Source organism: Amblyomma mixtum, chromosome 3 (genome assembly GCF_055824585.1).
Source record: "Amblyomma mixtum isolate Tamu chromosome 3, ASM5582458v1, whole genome shotgun sequence".
Lineage (NCBI taxonomy): Eukaryota > Metazoa > Arthropoda > Arachnida > Ixodida > Ixodidae > Amblyomma > Amblyomma mixtum.
Window position 1 is genome coordinate 116,547,783 of NC_143014.1, and position 17,042 is coordinate 116,564,824.

General features: G+C 41.7%; 1 protein-coding gene across 2 annotated transcripts in view; it reads right to left on the reverse strand.

The window, feature by feature from the left end:
- Positions 1-17,042, reverse strand: part of LOC149351515 (E3 ubiquitin-protein ligase MARCHF6) — an 89,535-nt gene that overhangs the window by 53,316 nt on the left and 19,177 nt on the right. For both annotated transcript variants that reach the window (XM_089580878.1, XM_089580877.1), the window contains exons 8-11: positions 15,347-15,408; positions 11,627-11,659; positions 6,888-6,939; positions 2,387-2,445 (exon numbers count right to left, since the gene is read on the reverse strand). In XM_089580878.1, coding sequence (XP_089437004.1) covers positions 2,387-2,445; positions 6,888-6,939; positions 11,627-11,659; positions 15,347-15,408 — 206 coding nt within the window. The remainder of the gene's footprint in view (positions 1-2,386; positions 2,446-6,887; positions 6,940-11,626; positions 11,660-15,346; positions 15,409-17,042) is intronic.

Genomic DNA, 17,042 nt, shown 5'->3' on the forward strand with positions numbered 1-17,042 from the left:
GATTGCGCTATGCTATATCTCTAATCGGAGTACGTGCTGAAGCCAACCAAACCAATCGCTGCTGAAACCAACTGTACCATAGTTTTAGTAGTTTTAGTGAGATTATTGCAATTATACTTGACCAGTAACAGGATCAAAGATCTTATGATAGGCAGTGGCTAGTTCCAAACCATCTTTCGCTGCAGATTCCATACGAAGCAGGCTAGGCATAGAAATGCCTAGAGAGCAGTGCGCTGCCAGCATGCCGGCGGGCAGCACATCTCTGCAAGAATGCGTCAAGCGTGAATGCAATGTATTCTTGCTTCTAGGTTACACAGAAGCCTTTTTATTGTCATTTTTTATATATTCAAATATCGATAACCAAACTATCTCGTGATCCCCTTCGAATTCAACATATCCAGGTTCGACAGTATTACATGACTGGCACATAAAATAAAACCAACTGAGAGCGAAACACAGCATAAATGCAGCTAAAAACTGTATGTCTAACCCAGCTATTAAGCTGTGCAATAATTCAAGGACTTAAAAATGTGAAGTCTGGGGACAGCACTCCACCTGACTCAGACTCAGCACTCAATGCTGTAGAAGCAATACAAGCACTGTGCATCTGGCAATAGCAATATTCAGTTGTACTCTACCTCATACTCAGCATGCAACAAAAAAATTCATCTTTGACACAAATAAATGCAAAACGTTGCAATATGCAATACTCAAACATCACAACTAAAAATTACTTACATTTACAAGATGATAGCATGTTCCATTAATGCTTAATCAGATTCCGAAACACTCAAAAGCAATCTACCGTATTTTCCGGTGTATAAGACGCACCCACCATATATGCAGGCTGTCATTGAAAAAGCTGGTATATAAGACGCACCCGTGTATAAGATGCACCCCAATTTACCCAGTTAGGGTAGTAAGGCTTAATTAAACATGCTTGTGCGACTATCGCAAAATGCACCGTACCTGTGAGAAGTTCTTAAGCAACGCTAAGCGATCGAAAAAGGCAACATTCACGCCACACCCGCCCACGTTATAGCAAAAAAGAAAGAAAAAACGAAAGAACTCTCCTTATGTACATAACATTTTATTTTTACTTAAAACCTTCGAAGTCTTCATCTTTGGATGTGCTATCAAAAAGTTCGCCCATTTCTGGAGGCAGCGCGGCTGAAACGTTCTCACTACGTACACGGAGCAAACAAAGTTGCAAAGGGCGACCAAACAAAAAACACCGGCTTGTCTTGACAGTGGTGAGAAGCGCGATTGTCGCCATCTTTTAGCATTTCACATTACTTTTGCTTGGGGCCTCCGAAACGGCCGCTTGTTTATGAACCCGGAAGTCGTCATCCCTGCCGTTTCATGATAAAGTTCACCTAAACAATACGTGCACGGCGGTCCCCGTATTGAAGTATTAACCGTGTTACAACCACGTTATTGGTAGTGATATTTTTTCAGTGAAAAAAGCTTGAACATGAACCTGAGTAATTTCTGAACTCACAAAAAAAAAAACGAAAAATTTGCGTGTAAGACGCACCCTTTCATAGGACAGCAGTATGCATTGTTGGGCGAGTTGGTTCATATTGCATTAGAAAGATGGGATGCGCACATGAAACAATCACAAGAAAGAAGACGGGACGAGCGCAAACTAGCAACTGAGGTTTACTCAAGGAATCGACATTAATACACAAGCATGTCAGCACTGGCAACAAAGGGCATCAAGGCAGATAGGGCGGATAAAAAAACGAGATAAAAACACTAGGTGGATTCAGGTCATCATGTTTTCGAGGAAACGTGTCTCTCTATTATAAATTGATGTGTCACTGATGCAATATGATGAAATATGCCTCAAGAAATTCCCGTGCTTTATAGTTACGGCACTTGCGTAGAATTTTGACTTGTGTCAGGAGAGGCATGCATTTGTGTTCTAGGCAATGTAACGGCAAGTGATGCTGCTCCTTGTTTTCGATTGACCTTTCATGCTCACGAGTGCGGATATTGATGCAGCGGCCTGTCTGCCTTACGTAAACCTTGCCACATGTTAATGGAATCTGATATATTACGCCAACCTGGCAGTCCACATAGCAATTCCTTGAATAAACCTCAGTTGCTAGTTTGCACCCGTCCCGTCTTCTTTCTTGTGATTGTTTCATGTGCGCATCCCATCTTTCTCTTGTATAGGACGCACCAGCAAGATTTTCGAAAAAAAAGCCGTGTCTTATACACTGGAAAATACGGTAGTTCGGTGCATGAATGCAGCCAGTGCAAAAAGATGTGCTAGTGTAGTCAGCACTACACACGGAGCATGAAGTAGAGCATAGGCACAAAAACAAAAGCATGTGTACAGCACCCTCTTGTAAAGCCACTTCTTTCCTAAGAAACTTACATAGCTCTTCAGCCGGAAACCCATGATAGCAAACTGCCCGATGTGATACGGACAAAATGCTGCATAGAAAAAAAGAGCACGCAATTAATAGATTTTTAAACACAGTCCAACAGTCATGTCTAGCCAAAAACTATTCCAACCAGAGATACACAATGCTGCCAACATTAGAAACAAACATCATTTTGTCCCAATACTAGTATGGTTACCAAACCAAAAACTGAAATACAGAAGTAAAATCAAATGCTGGCCAGCATGCAGTTAGCTATACTTTCCAAATTTCAAACACATTTTTTTTTCCACACATTTTTTTAAAGCATTTACATCTGGTTTAATCGTTCCATAGGGTTTAACGTCCTGAAGTGACTCAGGCTGTTAGGGACACTGTAGTGCAGAGCTCCGGATAATTTCGACCACCTGGGCTTCTTTAACGTGCACTGACATCGCACAGTACACGGGCCTCTACCATTTCACCTCCATCGAAATGCAACCACCACTACTGGGATCAAACCCATGTCTTTCAGGTCAGCAGCTGAGCACCAAAACATTAACTGAGCCACTGCAGCGGCTACTTTTTTCAGTCTGCATGCTGACTTATTAATGAACATTTTCTGCACTTCACATCTGAGGATCACTAATATTTTCAAAGATATTTACTGAACATTTTATAAATACTAGTTGCATTTTTTTTACCATCAGCATTTACCATGCTTCTCACCCAAGTCTGCAAGAATCTGTATTTTCATACACTTGAAAGAGCCATGTCAAGAGCAGCAGCTTTCTTCAAAAATGTAGCCTGCAATTCTATTCACGTCCACTTCTACAACAACAACAATTACACAAGTTTGCCTCCCTTTTTTATTTATTTTTTTTAGTCATGAATATGAGCATGAAATCAACCTACATTCAATTTCAGTCAACTAAAATGCACATCCCTTTTCTCATTTTATTTTTTTGAGTCATGAATATGAGCATGAAATCAACCTACATTCAATTTCAGTCAACTAATATGCAGCTGAACACAGTAATATCAAGAAGGGAAACCTGGGTGCTCAAACCCAGCCACAACTTTATTACATTCATCATCATCATCATCAGCCTGACTACGCCCACTGCAGGGCTAAGGCCTCTCCCATGTCTCCAATTAACCCTGCCCTTCGCCAGTTACGGCCACCGTATTCTAGCAAATTTCTTAATCTCATCCGCCCATCTAACTTTCTGCCGCCCTCTGCTATGCTTGCCTTCTCTTGGAATCCACTCCGTTACCCTTAAGGACCAGCGGTTATCTTGCCTTCGCATTACATGCCCTGCCCAAGCCCAATTCTTCCTCTTGATTTCAACTAGGATGTCATAAACCCGCGTTTGTCCTCTCATCCACTCCGCCCGCTTTCGATCTCTTAACGTTACACCTATCATCTCTCTTTCCATAGCTTGTTGCGTTGTCCTTAACTTAAGCTGAATTCTCTTCGTTAGCTTCCAAGTTTCTGCCCCATAGGTGAGTGCCGGTAAGATACAGCTGTTGTGTACTTTTCTCTTGAGGGATATTGGTAAACTGCCATTCATGAGCTGAGAGAACCTGCCATATGCACTCCACCCCATTCTTATAGTTATTTCCCTCTCATGATCCGGATCAGCTGTCACTACCTGCCCTAAATAGACATATCCTCTTACTACTTCCAGCACCGCACCATCAGTTGCGAACTGCTGTTCTCTTGCTAGACTGTTGAAAAAATTTAGGGGGCACTTTGGCTCTCTAAAGTGCTGCAAGGCAAAAGTGTTTCCTGGCCACTGTTTGTTTTTATTTACTTTTTATTTTTCATATTTTGTTTTTATTTATTTATCGCTCCTTTTCTTAACTTTATTGCTTTTTATTTTTATTTTTACATCTTATTTTTATTTTGTTTTTATTTTTGTTTATTTTCTTATTTTTATTTTTTATTTTCCCTTTCTTGACTTTACTCCTTTTATTTTATTTATGAAGCCCATGCATTCACTACATGCGCCTTTATTCATGCTGGAACCTTGAGCCTTTTAAGCAGTGACGCCGAAAGGCAGACGAATCTGCCGACGCGTCTGTCGACAAGGCTGCCAACGCGTCTGTCGACAAGGCTGCCGACGCGTCTGTCGACACGGCTGCCGACGCGTCTGCTAACGACAGTATGAGGCATTAAAGGCTTTCGCCTTAATATTACTTTGGTTTTCTGCATGTTAATTTTTAGCCCCAACGTTCTGCTCTGCCTGTCTAAATCATTGATCATGCTTTGCAGTTCATGTCCTGAGTGACTTAGCAAGGCAATGTCATCAGCGAATCGCAGATTACTTACGTATTATCCATTAACTCTTATCCCCAACTGTTCCCATTTCAGGCCCCGGAATATCTACTGTTGGAATAGCTCCATAAATTCAAGTGTCAGGTGGTTCAAAGGTTCGTGCAAATAAAGTGCAGTTCAAACAAACACAAAAACACATTAGACAGCAAGGCTGACATTTCCTGCACTTTAGCACAGAAATTACATTTAGCAATAGCTAAAGCACACTAGTACTGCTCCTACATGACCCACACCACATGAACGTTGGGAGTAGTTACAGTTCATGGAACACTTATGACTAGGGGTGTGTGAATAATCGAAATTTCAAATATGAATTGAATGTTTGTTATTCGGCTCATATTCGATTAGAGAAATTAGTATTCAAGAACTTTCGAATGTTCAAAAATTTCCAAATATTCAGCAGTGATCAAATACTACGCCAAACCTCATAAATCCGACCATTGCGAAACCACAATATCGGGGCAAATTGTCCGAAGATTCAGTATGAAGTGTCATGAAAACAGTACAAATGCTTCACTTTCTTCTTCTCCCCTTTGTTCACTTTCTTCTCCGCCATTAGTCGCGTGCACCAATCACAACTGGACACTGATAAGCATGACACTAGTGCGGAATTCCGCAAGTGGGCTTTCCCACATATCACACATGATAAGAACAAGATGGTTGACCGCCAGCTTAAAACAATCACAACGCAAGAGCACGTGGCTTATTCTTTGATTCTTCCATAATGTGTTACGTACTTAACGCTCACACCCACAGCACTCGTCGCCTTCACAACTTTTCTGGCGAGAGCTCCGCCATTGCGTTTTCATCAACTGAGATATGAGAGAAAGCCCCTTTGCGGAATTTCGAATGGAGCTCCTGAAGAGGGGTTGAGTCGAGATGACACTGGCAGGGCAAGTGATTGAGTAAAAATTGGGTGACATTTATGCTTCTCGGTAAAGTGATTTTTGAGTGCAACGGGTGCGGTATTTAAACCACAGGTGACCACAGACGAAACACGCAGTGCTGAACAGACACGGCTCTGGGTTTTGGCTTCGGCAGTGGCACAGAGATCCGCCACCACTGAAGCCCTCCTTGGGCCGTGCATTTTGCAGTGAGTTTTTACTGCTCTCCAAGGCAACTATAACTATAGCCAACTATAAAACTATAGCCAACTATAAAACACCTTTAAGCCATATGGGCAAAGCACATGGCAAACACAGGCAAAAGAGAGTATGGCTACGAATACGGGAAGAGCCATGTGTAGTAGGAGTGAGAAAATGGGCAAATGGGCACAGGACTGAGCTGCACAAAATACGCAGCAGTGGCAGGAAGCAGCAGAGGTATGGTGCAGAGGAGGCCATGTGCATTACAGGGCAAATCCGGGGGATTTTCCAAGTTCATCTTTATAAACGAAACCTTTAGCTTTTCATCCTGATTATTTCCACTCAGTGTGGTAGCTGTGTGGCATTTTTTTCACGCTCAAATCTAATTTAGAGTTCATCGTTCCTATGTTCTCAGTTCACTCAATTCCTACAGGCAACACCATATTTATGACATCATAAGCACTTGCTGAACAAAATGCGACATCCCAAACATTGTGCACAGACAGGTGCCCACTCCCCACTTGCAAAACAAAATTTTCAGGATTGCATTAGGTCATTTCAAGCCTTTTATGATCAAAGTCATGGTGTCCAGTCATTATCTCAGTCATTAAATGCACATACAAGCGCTTTTCCAGTAATATCCGTAGCCTCGTTGTGTCAAGCAGAATGGCGTCTCTGGCCTTACAACAGAGTCAGTTTTGACTTAGTTCTTGCATTACTTTTTTTCTAGATTCACTCGTTGCTTTGAAAAATGATTTGTTGTACGAGAGAAAGGGGACTCCAAAACTTATAATCAACTAAAATGCTCAGCAAAGCCCTGGAGGCTTCTCCACGCTCAAATGTGCTAAACACTTCTCTGCCTTTCAAATAGCATCGACAGCATGGAAGCCAATGCTGTGTTCATGCATAGCCCTCGGTTGTCATTGCTCTGTGCAGTTTAACACTTTTTTAGTTTTCCTGAAAGCTTAAATTCACCCCTCACATTATGTTCATAGTCACATTATATTCATGCAAATACAGTAAATCCCTAAAGACATCAAATTCTATAATTACAATATTATTTCCGGAAGTTGTCCGGGCAATACTTACCAAAGACAAGGATGAAAAGCGTGTTGAGTGAAACAACCCAAAAAACGTGCTCCTGCAAAGAATAGAAATGATCAGTTACACTGAAAACTGACACGGTGAAACGTTCAGGGGGACCCCCAAGGAGGAGATGATTTGTAATAAGGAAGTAATTATTCATTGGCATCCACTCAAGCGCAGCCATACGGCTACAAAAAAAAAAGCTATACAACTTGCACAGAAACTTCATACAGTAAAATTGCGTTAATTTGAAGTAAAAAATATTCAAATTAACCGAGCATAGCAAAAAAATGTGATCCAGGCAGAAAATTTTGTTGCGGTAATGTGCTACATAGTATATTACACGACAGCGTTTACAGCTCGTTCGGTGAAAAAGACGTTGGCGTCGTAGTAGTAGTAGTTGTGAGCACCGCGCATCGAAAAAAAATCTTATCATGCCAACCGTCTGCCGCAGAGTGTTCCGGATGGTGTCATACGATTCAGCTTTCATGAGCCTAAACTTACTAGTTAAGTTAGAGCTTAGCTTGTAGCAGGAATTCGAAGTGGCGACCTATAATCGGGGCTGCAGGTGTCCGCCGAGATATACGAGACAGTTACTACATCATTTCCTTTCCTCAAATCCAATTTTCGTTTCCTTCATTACGGCACCTCTTTCTCTCTCTCTCCTTTCACTCTCACCTACCTCCCTTCCCTTACAGTGTGGTCTGGGTGTCCACCGAGATGCGAGACGATTTCTGCACTATATTTCCTTTTTTCAAAAATGCGTTGAGTTCAAAGGTGTTTCCAACGGGCAAGGCGTCGCGCCAAACGGGCAATGGCGCTCTGTGGACTCCCTGGCAACGCTGCAACACATTGTCACGTTCCATCCCTAAAGGCGAAGCTTAAACGCCCTCCAATTTTTGGACAAACTTTGCAATTGCCATATACTGCAGCGTAAAAGTCTACTCCCCAACTCGTAGCCCCTGCTGCCAAAAAAAAAAAAGGTTGCCGCACTTAACGTTGCACGCTTTATGATGCGATCGCAAGGACAGCAGTCTGAAACCATTAGAGATCCTGAGCAAAAAAAATGATGTTCCGTCCTGTCTTCTATACCTGCAAACAGTCCTACAGTTTCGGGTTCTAGCGCGACGCATGCCTCGGAGATTACCGAAAGTTCACGCTCACGCTACCAGTCGCTCATCCGAGGTAGCAAATGCCAGCATAAACAAACCAGGTAAACAGCGCGAAATTTGAATTTTTCTTAGTGGAACCAATTTGCATAAAAGTTAACAACTTTTTTTTATTTCTGCAGCCCTATGCGTCCTGCCTTAAACGGACACAGAAACAGGGCACGTACTACCGCCACTCGTCCAAAACTACCTCAACACGACCTCCTCAATATTGCATGGTTGTTTTTCCGAAGAAAGATCGACTTACACGCAACGGTACTAAAGCAGACAGAGATGCCTAACCCTCTAACCCCAGCACACCACTCAAAGAAACGGCGCAGGCTGACGGTGGGTGCAGTCAACCCGTCGTGGACACTGAGCAAGATGGCTCGCGTCGAGAGACAAGCGCAGGTGCGGATTTTGGCAATCCGCAAGCCATACCGTAGACTGGTTCTTGTGCTGGGAGTATTGTGGCTGGGGTGCTTTGCGTATCAAGCATCGGCATCACTCTGTGGTGCCGCTTCGCAGCTCCGACGGGCCACCACTTCACCTGTTTTCGGCGAAATTGGGATCGAGGATTCCCACTTGGCACCCCAAATCTTCGGATAAACCGGGATAGTGCAGGCCGCCACTTCGAATTATCCAGTCAATTTTGAATTGGAAATTAAGGGACCACAGTAATTTTTTTAATTATTCGAAATTTCGAATTAGCCGAGTTTGAATTATTAAGGTTTTACTGTAGTTAAAGAAAAATTCGCCCTAGTCCGGTGTTTGAATCCGGGACCACTGCTTCACCGCAGCAGGCGCTCTACCAACTCAGCTAATCAGGATGGCTAGCATATGATACGGCGAGAGCAAATTGATCAATAACTCAAAGTGGAAACAGTGTTGATCACATATTTAGGGGGAACCCAATGAGTTATTACTTCCTTATTACAAATCTACTGTTCCCACTTTTTACTGATCAATTTGCTCTCACACTACAATATGCTAGCCGTCCCAGTTTGTTGGTAAAGACACTGCTGTGGTGAAGCAGTGGTCCCTGGTTTTAACCCCGGACCAGGACGAATTTTTCTTTAACTATGAAGTTTCTGTGGGAGCTGCATAGCTTTCCTATGCAGCAACATGGCTACGGTTGGATGGATGCCAATGCGTAATTACTCCCTTATTGAAAACTGCTACAGAAGCTTTTTGTTAGGTTCAACCTAATGTTACATGACTAAAACTAGTGAAGAACACACGACAATGCTGGTCGTCCCGTGTTCATTGTCCTGTGTTCTTCATTCTGCCTACGTTCATTTCGATGATTTTATTCTGGTACTTAAGTACCAACTTGTCCAGCTCTCCACTCTAGTCAATTTAATGTAACCAGTCGCATCTTTCCCTGAGCAGTTAAATTGTTTGTGCATATGAAACTGTTAGCTACAATTTTGTGGCACTAAAGGCATGTCTTTAAAAACTATTTCCCCCAAAACTTAGCGTATTTACCCAATTCCAACGTGCCCCCGATTCCAACGTGCACCCAATTTACGGCACCAAAAAAAAAAAATTTCAAGCCCCGATTCTAACGCGCGCCCGATATTGGTAATGAAAAAAAAAACTACAAGCCTCGCTTCTAACGTGCATGTGACTTCCACGAATGAAAATAATTTGCAACCGTTTTATATTTTAAGGAGAGATGCGGGTGAAAAAAACCGCTATTTTTTCGATAAAGTCGATTTTGTATTTTCTTGCGTTTTGTATTCCCCCAAGCCTCTTCTTTTATGTATAAAAAAATCAAAGCCGATAATCAAGGGGAAGTTAGTAAAAAATGCAATTAAAGCACTCGCGAAGGCTCGCGAAAGTGCGAATTTGAGCGAATTTCGGGAACACAGCATTTTACTCCACGGCGTCGCCCGCTCTACCCGCTCTTGAATTTTCGCGGGGAAGTAGGCCTACCCATCTTCTACCAGAAGCCACTTCGGCAGCGGCGCATTCTTGATAAAAATACGAAAAAAAAAGATCGTTTCCCGCCCGAGTCGAGCGTCGCGACTGGCCCTTCAAATCACGTGGTAAGATCGGAGCCCTTCCATTGGCTACGAGCATTCCACCGCACGGTCGGACGCAGACGCTCTTTCTTCGTTCTGCCGCCACTGAGACGTGAACCAACGCTTCTGCCCGGGTTTTTCTCCTTTCTCCGCTATGGATGCGACTGAGAAACAAGATTTTCGTTCACGCAAGTTCCTGACAAAGCATCAGTATAAAGGAAGACGCCCCAAGCGCAAGCGAAGAGCTCCGGTGACGGGAGGTTCGTCTGCTGCTAGGCGTAACTGCGGCAACGGCGATGCACCATTTAGATCCTTCAAGCTTCTTGCGGAGCATCCATGACTTCGTCAGTGCATCTCAGCGAAAGACAAAGATGTTCGACGGCCAAAACAAGCGTAAAAACGAGCGCGGAAGCGCTGTTATCTGTGAGATCGGCATGATGCACGACCTCGCCAACTGCGCGGCGTGCCCCGTCTGCGGACGATGTAATCTCTGTCAGAGAATCGGCCGCAAAACAGAAAGGACTCTCATCGTTTTTGGAGACGCGTTTCCAACAACCGTTGTTGCATCAACATATTTTTCGAGCTGCGTATCTCGATCGTGCAACGGCAGTGATGAGGCGTCCGCACGCGGCAGTGCACGAGATACCGTCGCCGTGAACGTGGTCGCTGAGCACGCGACCAATGACAAGCGCCACACCGGTTAAAAACGGCTCCTGCGACGCAAAAAACGACGAGAGCAAACGTGCTCCCATGTTTGCCAGCAGTTAGTGAGCTCCCACATCGTATAATGGCGATGACGATGGGCAGCTATGGGGACGTTTCGGTTTGCACTCGAATCCAACGCGCATGCGATTTTGAGACGTATTTTCCCCGAAAAAAAGTGCGCGTTGGAATTGGGTAAATACGGTATTTGCATTCAATAAAATAGCGCAAAGTACTCAGATGTTGTGCATGTGGACAAGTTAGAAAGTGTTACAGATGTTTTCATTTTCATTTCCGAAGGAACTTCATCTTTCATATCTTTTTCTCTAGGTATAAATAATGAGGAGTAACCTCATTCTAGCGGGTGTCCTGTGTGTGTGTGTCTTGGTGTTGTGTCTGTTTCTTACCGCTAAGAATATGATTCCTTCAAGCCGTAACCAACTAGCCCAACTTAATGTTTTAACGAAGTTTTAAAGAAGAGTAACCATAGTACAAATGTGTGGCAGAATATACCTCAAGTGGACATTGCAATTTTTACTTCACCAATCAGGTTCTCATGCCTTGTACTTTCTTATAACACGATAATGTAGACACTTGCACATAACAACACAACTATGGTACAACCAATCTAGTCACGCTACTTCCACTGACCCAAATGAAATTTAAACACCAATTTTACTTCCAAGGCTGCAGTGGCTGCAAACAACATGACTATTTGACAGTATTTAACAACCAATACCATTTCAACAATAAACAGCCTGTAAAAGATAAGCGAATTAAGTAGTTCTCTTGCATGCAATGTTTTTGTCAACTTTGTTTCTCGAATGGTTAAAAATGGTTTACTTATATCTTTGAAGGCTCTTACCAAGAATACAAGAGATCCATCCAGTCCAAGCAGCTGCAGAGAAGAAAAAAAAATGCTAATTTTAGCCCACAGCATCATGAACCAAACAAAAAATATTAAGAGATGACGTAGCAATTAAAACTTTTTTTTATTTATGCATGAAATGTAAACCAATCTGGCAAAGATATGTAACATTCTATTTTTATTTCAGAACATTATTTTATTTTCAGCTAGCTGGTATAGTTGTTGAGTAATTACGATTATAACACCCTTGTAAAGTCACCCCCCCGAGTCGCTAAATATTTAAGAATATTTAGCGACGAAAGTGCTGAAGTGTCAGCATGTTGAAAGCCCTGTTCAGTGCATTAAAGCTATTAGTTCTTTTTAAGATGTTCAGTACTCCTGGGAATAAAAGTTGAACTCCAAGCACGCATACCTACAGGAAAACATCTAACAAAAATTACTTTAAAAAACTATTGCGCATCTATATCGAAAAATCAAGTGCCTTACTGCACTTCTCAGCATCTCAGGATGAGTGATCGCAGAAGTGAAAGCCGAGAAAATCAACCTTAAAGTTTATTCCTTCGTTTGCCTCCTCCTTTATCACCTCGTATGCTCTTGCTTTTGGTCAGAGAAATGCAGAATTAACACCAACAGAAGCTCTAATCTTCTGATCACTCCTTTTCATGGTGTTATTAAGATGGCCGTGCTCCATCATCAGAAACCCTTGGAATTCACAATGCACTGGGACATTGTTTTCTTGCTTTCAGTAAATAGTTTTAATTAAAGGCCCATCCCTCACTCATGCTCAACCGTATTCGCGCACTCAGCAGCTGGGCTGTGCAAGGTAACACCTGGCAGCTCGCCTGGCTTTGTTTGACTATCTGCCGCTCCCCACTCTGGCGGCAGCACGGAGTCAGCGTTTTTTTTTTCTCTCTTTCAGCAGACACTGCCTTTTCAACGCAAATGGGGTCACTGGCGGCAACACTTCATGGCAGCGCCACCAACGCCATTGAATCGCCTGGAAGAACACCCCAGAAGATGCACACGCTTTTTTTTGTCTTGGCTTGGCTTGGCTACAGTGACATACAACTCTAACAAAGCAGCAGATACCCCTCAGAAGAAATTCTCCAGCGAATGGCATCGACCGATTTTCGTGACGCCGCGGTTAATCCAATTAAGCCGGGGTTAATCCCCTTTTATCTGCCACATCCGTTGATTTCACTTCAAAAGGTCAAGTGGGATTAATCATGACATCAACAGAATTTGTCAATGCTAACTTCATAAACTGGATGGTCTGCATTCCGACCTAGTTTTTATTGCTCTGCGGTTGAAACTTTCAAACGGCTGACTTATCACTTTCACTATGGGCCGCTCTCTGCACATGCTGCCATTCCCTGAGAACACATACTCCACCTTCACATTTACACTGTGACAGTGCAAGCTGGCATGGGATGTGCAACAACCCTTAATTTACAGCTCTACTCACCAGGATGCAACACAAGCAGCATGCAAAAGCTACTACAAAAGAGAAGGGTTAACCAAAAAACCTGACTTGTCAATACACAATATAAATAGAGTCCTTCACTTTTGGATAAAACCTGGTTTCACCTGATTCTTGCACTTCAAGCAGAGAGAGAGAGAGACTTTAATGAATAATGGAGACTTCAAGCAGGTTACTTAAGGGGGGACGAGGGTCTTAAAACTAACTTTTTTATTTATGGCTAAAATCTCATGGAATTTAGCACACAGATGTGTTTTTCTCTTCTGATTCTAAATATATGATCATAATTGAGCTGCTGGTCTTAGATCTTACAAAGTCTAGAGTGTAATTAGGTAATTTCTTACAAAGCTTTAATGAACTTTCTCATTGCATTTTGTTGCTTTTATTTACATGAATTGATCACCAGAGAGTTCCCATACCCAATGACATTCTTCGTTTTTCTCTAAAAGCATGTCATCCTGATACACTATGTCGAGAGTAAAAGGTCGCACTATTTGACACTGCAACTCATTAAGCTAGTTGTAAATTGCTATCTTTATGAGGCCTAAACAAGAAAAGTAAGAATGTCATTGAGTATGGGAATTTGCTGGCTATCAATTCGTGTAATTAAAAGGAACAAGAAGCAATGAGAAAGTTCATTAAAGCTGCATAAGAAATTACCTAATTACGCTGTAGAATTTAAGATAACTCTTGATCTAAGACCACCAGCTCAATTATGGCTACATATTTGGAATCAGAAGACAAAAATGCATCTGTGTGCAAAATTTCATGAGATTATAGCAGTAAATAAAAAGGTTAGCTTTAAGACCCTCGTCCCCCCTTAAAGGAGTAAAGGAGTACACAAACACCAAATTTTTGCTTGCACACTTTCTTCTCTAAAATGATGTGTTAGACAGTAGCATACATGAATCAGCCTGTGGTACTCCCCTTCGACTGCTAAATAATTTATAATTGAATTTTTTCTTGATGCTGTTTCGGTTTCAGTTTCATCAACTAAACGATGGCTGTGGCAAGCAATAAGTGTTTATGTAATGTCACATCAGGCATGAAAAAAAGTGCAATATAATCACTGATACTTAGTTCATATTTACTACAACATTTAAGTCAGCCTGCATCAAGAGCTGGAATGACAACAAACAACCCACCAGTGGTCACATTGCAGTTTTTTTAATGTACCACATGACCTAAACCCTTATAACATGTCATGGCCGGCCATCGTTTGGTTGAAACCAAAACAGCAGGAGAGAACAAATTTAATTCTAAATTATTTAGCACTTGTAGGCGAATACCACGAGGCAATACATGAATTCCTAAAAGAAGAAAATATGCAACTGAAACAGAATGTCTATAGTCCTTTAAAAATCAGGCTAACCCTAATTTTTACCATAAAATACACCTCCAAGGAAGTATCCTTTATGTAATACCCCCTAATTGGGGGGTCTTTAAGGTAAAAAAGTGATGTGATGTGATGTGAAAGCTCTTCAAATACATTACCTTGAAACTAGCAGATGTCTAGTATTTATTCTACAGCAGCAGTTTCAGTTAATTTCTAATAATTTTAAACCTATTTTAATTCTCATAACTGATGGTGTGGTTGAAGCTGAGGGTCAGTTTGAAAGGTACATGTTAGAAAAGAGAGACCAGAAGACGTATTCACATCACTGTATCAAGTGCTACCCATGTTAATAACCTCCTGTTCCAAGTTACCGCTTTTACAAGTATATAAAATGACCACGAATATAATGCGAGGGAGGTGTTTGAGATGTCACAGAAATGAAAAAAAATAATAAACAAATATTATTAATATAACGCAACCTGAGCCAGTTCATGCTAACTACAGCTGAGTGCTTGGAAAAAAAATGGAGGCACACAAAAATATGGAAGCCACAGATATGTCAATAATATATGAAAGGCAACAATTCAGAAATGCGCACGACGTAATCGAGCACAGCAAAGCCTTCAATGCATTAACGTAAGCAGTCTCTCACTCAGCAGTGGCTGGCTGTCATCACCGTGCCACCACTGCTTCAGTTTCGAGCTGCCCAGTCCTGTACTCGTACTTATGAAAGTAGAAGTGGACACCATAGTATAATAGCAGAGGTCAATGTCCTTTCTCTGAGTTTACTTTCCACTACTAGGCATCTAGCACTGCTACAACTGCACCTGATAGGCTCATTTGAATGTTTTTGAGCAATCACCCAAAGAGCCAGGAAAGGCATAAAAAAAAAGGTACGCACCCTTTCCCAGGTAAGCTCCTCAGCTGCTCGATCCCATTCAATTGGGTTCCAATTGATGTCATCTACATGGATAGCATAAAAAAAAAATATATATATATACATATACTGATGCAAACACCATACCTAACATTATACAGGGCAATTCACCTAAGACTTTACACAATCTTTAAAAATGGGGTTTTTGAGTTAGAAGAGCGCTTTTTTCAGCCTAATAGCATTGTCAGTGGTGTAGTGCATCACAATGCAGCTTAAACATTCTAACTCGCAGGCTGGTTAACTAATATTGAATAGTTGACTTTTTAACTATTACTGTTAAGCTCCTTAATTATTAAGAGGCATGTAGCCCACCATAAGCAATATCCATATCAGCTTTTAGAATTTCGAAAACGCAGCTAGCCTAGGCAGGCACTGTGGCCAAACAAATTTTGGCCACGTGCACTGGTGAGGCTGTTTTGCCTGCAAGCTTCTCGAAAGTGCATGTATTTTGGTGCGATGTAGCCAAAATTTCTTGGGCCACAGCGCCTAAGGTAACCATGTTTGTGAAATTCTAAAAACAGATATGGGTATTGCTTACGGTGGACTACACACCTCTCAATAATTAAGGAGCCTAACAGTAATAGTTAAAAATCAATATTAGTTAACCAGCCTGCTAGTTAGCATGTCTTGGCTGTATTCTGATGTACTACACCACTGACAATGCTATGAAGAAATAACACCATCTGTCGGCCTAGCTGGTTGCGATCCATATGTATCAGCAGCGCGAACACCACACACCAGCGCTCTTTACCTTCTTCTCCTTCTTCTTCCTGTGTGGTGTTCGCGCTGCTGATACATATGCTATGAAGAAAGGAGCACTCTTTTAAATGAAAAAAAAAACCTATTTTTAAAAACTGTGCAAAGTCTAAGGTGAAACACCCTGTATAAAGAGCAACAAAAATTATAACAATGAGACCTCACTTGAAATGTGACTAACTTAAGGTTTCTTCAACGTGCACATACATTCACAAGACTAAGGGTCTTAATGCCTTACTATGGCAAGTGGCAGCAACCTAGAAAGGATGCAACACCAGGCCTTATTATGGAATTAATGTGCTAAAGACACGTGCAGTTATGCAAAATCAAGTCAAATAAGCCATACACAATAAATGAATAAAAAGGAAGTCAAATTCCTTTGAGCCATTTTACCTAGAGAAAACTTGTTCATATTTCCTTAAGTTGGCTTCTCCACGCTGCACTGGAGGCACTGGCCATCAGTGAAAATTAGAATGAAGTGCTAAACTTGCATATTAATGCTTCACAGGTGCACATAGTGTTTTCATAGGGACAATGTGAACATATTCTGCCACATAAAACAAAACAAATTAGGGCTTTATTACTTCATTTTAAGAATTAGCTGTTCTGCCATTAGAAGAGAATGTAGCACAGAGGCAACATCAACTTATTTACGTAAGGGGTCCAACTAAATAAACTTAAACTATGTGGCAGCAGCAGCTGAGAAATGCAAATCCCCTGAACAGCACAAAGGTACACAAATACACAGTCATATAAGCATATCAACTGTCATTTGCACTTAACCACACAAAGTGATTACAGCCAGGGAGTAGACTTTTCGGTTTTTTGTTTTTGAAATTTTGGAGAACACTTCGCATCTTACTTTAGAATGTGCAGTTCTCAGTTTTTTTCAGTGAATATTATT